This window comes from Cryptomeria japonica, chromosome 9 (assembly GCF_030272615.1).
Source record: "Cryptomeria japonica chromosome 9, Sugi_1.0, whole genome shotgun sequence".
Classification (NCBI taxonomy): Eukaryota; Viridiplantae; Streptophyta; class Pinopsida; order Cupressales; family Cupressaceae; genus Cryptomeria; species Cryptomeria japonica.
The window spans coordinates 608,759,348-608,765,347 of NC_081413.1; the positions used below are offsets into that span (position 1 = coordinate 608,759,348).

Consider the following 6,000-nt stretch of genomic DNA (forward strand, 5'->3'; position numbering starts at 1 on the left):
AGTTTTAACCGGAGTAAAGCCCTCCTTATCCACAACCATAGGAGCCTTCCCTTTATCTTGCTTAGGAGGGGGATCGATCAACCCTCCTCTGGAGGTCCCTACAGGTTTAGATTTTGGGCACATTTGTTGCAGATGACCATATTCATGACAACTCCAACAACGGAATGGCAAAGTCTCATAATCAAGCTGTTGTATCCAAGAGTTTGGACCCAGATGGATCTCTATGGAATCTGGCAAAGGCTTATTCAAATCGATTTCAGCACAAATGCGGGCATAGGAGATTACCTTTTTCTCCATCGTCTGTCGTGACAGTCCTACTGGCTTACCCAGTTGAGCAACAATGAGATTGAAAATGTCCTCTCTCCAAAATTCCAACGGAAACCACGAAAGTCTTACCCAGACCGGAACCTGCGATGGAAGCTCTTCAATAGGGTTGAAGCCCACATGCCACGGCTTAATGAAGAGACCAACCTGATTATAAAAATAGGGTCCCCCTTCAAAAACCCTATTTTTGTCAGCCATGCATGAAAACACTACCAAAAAATAGCCATTAGCAGCTAAAATCACCTCCATTTCACCCTCTGGATTCCATGATCGACGAGCCCACGATCCCACGAAAGGCAAAGACACTCGGATCCCCATAAACTTGCAAATCAGAGAATGCTTAGATAAATAAACAATATCCTCCTCAACCGTCTCAAGAGGGATCACAACAACCGGCCTGTTGTCACTCTTGGCTAGGCAACCATTAACCTTCACTGGTTTAAAAACTTCAGCTTGAGAAGAATGTTCACCCATGTCTGAACCCATCAGACTAAATATAGGACTCTCTTGCATGCACGAAGGAGAACCATTCCTTAATAGTGTATCTCGGAAAAGCGTGGTCGATTCACCACCAGAGCCTCCTTGGGCAGCCATGCAAAACCACCACACAAAAGCGAACCTCTGACTACCCCCAAACACAAGGGCACAACACCGAAAAAATAAAAAATCCTCTCCTTAATTAATTATAACATCGAATTATCATTGCATGGTATCAGAGCAAGAGAAAGTTTTTGACGAATTTCTTTAAAAACTTCATGTTCTACCTAGAATTTTTTTTCCATAAATTTTTTTTATTGTTTTTAACTGAAAAAATGTGGTTTTCAAATTCAAAGGTTTTTTGATCAATTCATCATTTCATGGTATCAAAGTTTAGGTTCTTTTTTGGCGAATTTGTTTTAGTAAAAAAATTTGTGGGTTTTTTTATTCTTTTCCACAAAAAATCATGGAAAGGTTTTGCTTGATTTATTATTCCACAAAAATCAGGGAGTTTTTATTTCTGTTTACTACTCATGATGGCCATGAGTAAAGTTTTTGAACAAGCTAGGGGTTTTGTACAATTTTCTCCTCAAAAATCGTGGATGGGTTTTCTGATTTTTCTCCACAAAAAAACATGGAGGATTTTGCACAATTTTCTCTTCAAAAATCGTGGTTTCTCTGGGTTTTTTTTTGCATGATTTTTTCACACAAAAATCATGGGTTCTCTCTGCTAGAGGATTTTTTTATTTTAAATCATGAAGGGTGTTGCTGTTTTTTGGGGGTTTTCTGATTTTTTTCTAAAAAAAATCATGAGTTTTTTGCACGAGTTTTGAGAAGATGATCTCGGTGTCTTTGGATAAAAGGAGGGATGGCTTTGTTACCATGTTGGAAGGATTATGGTAAACTTGGTCATATCTAGAAGTTCTGTAAAACCAAGGAGGGTCTCAACAAGCTCATGTCGCAGAGCGTTCTGAGGAGAAGGGGGCAGCCTTCTTTGCATTTTGTAATGTCCCCTACTGGATTTAGGCCTATTTTAACCCTAATTAATTCATATCAACATACTTGTGACTTAAACCCAATTGATTAGGAGACAAACTATCTTAAACATTGCCTTTCCCAGGATACTAACAGTCCATATCAGAGAACATAACCTTCTCTCTAATATGGAATTCATAATTCAATCTGATTTATAATCTTATATTTACTTATTCATTCAAATTACTATTTCTATATATATTTATTATTTATTTTCAGTCAGTATATATATATATATATATATATATATATATATTACTAGAGGGCAGCTCTTATAAATCATTATAACAATTACAACCATTATATTATTCCCTATAATTATATTATTACTTATTTTAAATAGTATTATAATACACGTTTTACTGCAGACAATTCATAAAAATATTGTAATAATTATAATTTTATTACTATTATTATTATTTTTATTTTCTAAATTAATATCATTATTAATTCTGTATAAGAATGCTATCGGCTTATATATTAAGCATACAGATTAAGCACAGCCCACGCATACCTCTAAGCACACAGATATTATTGTCTGTAACCTACTAATAATAGTTCTGATCCACATATTGGTCTGATTATTATTGCAAAGCAATGGTGCCGTTTCTGATTATTGTTTTGAACTGAATACAATAAGGGTGCCGTCTCTGATATATGCCGCTTTGGGATTGTGCACATGGTATTTGGGTCTTCGGCCTTGCTAAGAACTCTTCTGACTGGAATAGATAACAGTACATAAACCCATTCGATGATCTTTGGCAATGGAATGATTAATAATATATATTCACACATTCCATCGGGTGTGACCATTGGGAGATAGAGACATTTTTATTTGCTAAGGTTATAATCGCACCACTTCATCATACTAACCGATGTTCTTATCTTTATGTTGATCTCCTCTTTCCATATGTAACTGGTTGGCTATCTATATAACTTACGATTAGCCTTCTTGCTAATCGGTGTATGCTGGTAATTAATCACTATTGTAACTTCTCATGATTGCTGATCATAATATTATCATACCTAGTATAGTGTAAATTCCTTATAGCTAATATCTTAATAATGCCCACCATCGAATCTAAATCTGCACATAAAGATGGAGTGCATATGAAAGTTTGAGGTGGTTATGCAAACTCCACGTTCCTACAAATATGTGCATGCTACTAATATACATTAATTCATACATTTGGATGCAAAGAGCTATTGCTTTAAAGGCACTGGATTTATTTTGGCATGACCATCTACTGAACATGAACCGTCTTAATACAGCAGTATTCTAAATATGATTAGTCAATAATTATTCTGACTTTCGATATGATAATAATTATTCTTACTTAAATAAAATTAATTAAATAATTACTTATTTCAAGGATATTATTAGTAATATATATTAATTAAATAATAACTTTAATAGTTAAATAAATTTCAAATATCCGTTGTTAATCATTATACCAATTAATAATAATTGATTCATTTTAGGATATATATAACAATCAGAGAGGGGACATGAAACATTCATGGCCAAATGAAAGTGCAGATTATGTTACATCTTTTGTAGAGTAATTAGTAGAATAGCCATTAAGGGAGGGTATTAAAATGATATTGGAATATTGATCTAATAGCCATCTTAGTTATTTAGTTACTATTTAGAAACTTTTGTTTATGTCTTTCGTCTTTAGTTAGTTCTAGGAAGTTTCCTTTCTGTCTTCCATGTTTCTATTCTCAAACGTTTCCATTATGGAAGATCATTTTGTAATTTTCTATATAAGGAGTATTCCTCTCCTTAATTAATTACAACATCGAATTATCATTTCATAAATCACCCTTTTCTTGGTCCAGCCCTGTTTTCATGTAGTCCTCAGTCAGCCAGATTTTTATTATTTATAACATAAATACGTAGAGCTACCTGTTGAGACATGGACCAGCTAGGACTCGAACCTAGGACCTTCCATACACTGCTGGAGTACTCTACCACTGAGCTACTGGCCCCTCTTGGACCAGTCCATCGTCGGTCCGGGTGTGGCTTATTTCCAACACCAACAACCCCCCTTAAGCCACACCTCTCGTGTGCTTGGGGCTTCTAGCCTGGACCTGGCTCTGATACCATGTTGAGACATGGACCAGCTAGGACTCAAACCTAGGACCTTCCATACGCTGCTGGAGTGCTCTACCACTGAGCTACTGGCCCCTCTTGGACCAGTCCATCGTCGGTCCGGGTGTGGTTTATTTCCAACACCAACACTACCTGCCAACCAACACGATCAAGCACAAGGTTAGATACCACCTATGATAATACCATATCCACAACCATCTTTCCTTGACTTTTTCATCAAGGTGTATTAATGAGAGAGCTAGGGAGTTGTAATAAAATAAATCGTTTATAAGGTACACTACTTTCTCTTATTTTGCAAACTGGAAACAAGTTAAGCAGAATCAAGTGAGAAAATCATGTTTAAACATGCTTGGGGCATAATAGTACTAGTATAGGTAATTTCCTCAGAAGTCCCGTTATCAGGTGAATGCCCAAGCGATGACAATGCTGTGCCACGTTCATTCTTAACCAATTTCAATCCCACCTCTTCACCAATGTGTGCACCGCCTGATGGAATGAGTGCCGTATGGAACAGTCAAGTTCATGACAAATGGGTTATCTAATGACTAATTATGTAAAACTAAGAAAACCGCATGTCCGTGCCCTGTTCTAAAGGCTAGCTGCAAAATTAAGAAACGATAGATACACGCTAGATCTAGAAACCAACCTTGCCCTACAGACCTTTACAAACCAAAGAAGCAAGCAGACCCCAATATAGTTTTATCTATCTAACATGATATTTATTCTCGATGGAGTGCTTTGCAAACAAAGAGAGCAACCACTGCATGATTGCATACATGCCTTGCCCTACAGACCATTACAAACCAAAGCAGAAAGCAAACCCCAATATAGTTTTATCAATCTTGCATGATATTTATTCTCGATAAAGTACTTTGGAAATCCAAGAGAGCAACCACTGCAAGATTACATACATGGTCACTCGGATTGGAAATTGGGTTGCCCATGAACAACAACGCTACGCTTACCCAGACTAACATGTACCATGATAATGAGATTTAAATTAACATATACGTTCGTATGCCGAAGCAAATTAAATTAGTTTATATACCAAAATTGCCAGACAACGGAGAAGCCAATTGGATCATTTCAGGTTACCCTAATTGGCCACAATGTTAAATTAATATCGCAACCAATTGGGTCATCTCAGGCTGACCCAAAAAAAAATCTGTCCAACATCAAATAACATATTACCAATCTACAACCCATGAATCGTCATTTCATGATTAACTCCAGATATATTAAACGATATTCTGGGTATTTATCCTGGACCTAATAAAATATTTGTTTCAGCGAATTCTATACTATAACAAAATTTTGAAGAAAAAATGGGTTAAGAAAGTACTCGGGAATCTTGTCTACTTCGAAATCCACGGCTTCTCGAGCAAGCACGAACAATTCGTTAGTAAAGGGAACAGGCATGCCATTCTGAAACAACTGGGGATTTACCGCCATTGTTATTCTCTCTCGGTGAATTCCAGGAGCAATTGCGAAGGACAGGTGCAGCTATACGTGCATATGTAGTCGATGTCCCCACTGCATGAAGAGAATTCGAGGGTCTTCCGCCTCAGAAAAGGAACAGTCGGAGGGGACCAATCTCACAAATTTCAGGTGACATCGAAGAGAAACTTTAGGAGCCTTCATAATTAAGTAGTATGAATTTTATAGGAAGAGTTAACGGTTGAAAAGAAAATAACTTTTAATTGTTTTTATCTTATTGTATTGTTTTGAATTTTATTATTATGAATATTAATACTTAATATAGAAATAGAAAAAAAAAAAAATAATGAATTTAAGTTTTTAAGGTTTTGTAATAGACATAAAATAAATAATTTTATAAAGAAATAAATAGGTTTTTTAAGAAAATTAATAAAATAATGAATTTAACTTTTCAAAGATTTATAGTAGAAAGATCTATTATTAAAAAATATTAAGAATATAGTAAGCTTTTATTTTATTGTTTTGAATTTTATATTTATAAACAATAAACAATAACAAGGTCATACATATTTTCTAAATTGATATATGTGATGTTGCTATCATTGTCACCA

The 6,000-nt window shown here is 35.4% G+C and overlaps 1 protein-coding gene across 1 annotated transcript in view; it reads right to left on the reverse strand.

Annotated features, from left to right (window-relative positions):
- The window catches only part of LOC131039536 (uncharacterized), a 54,868-nt gene extending 49,282 nt beyond the window's left edge, over positions 1–5,586 (reverse strand). The window contains exon 1 of the mRNA XM_057972356.2: positions 5,295–5,586. Coding sequence (XP_057828339.1) covers positions 5,295–5,404 — 110 coding nt within the window. The 5' untranslated portion in view covers positions 5,405–5,586. The remainder of the gene's footprint in view (positions 1–5,294) is intronic.
- Between the last annotated feature and the right edge of the window lie 414 nt (positions 5,587–6,000).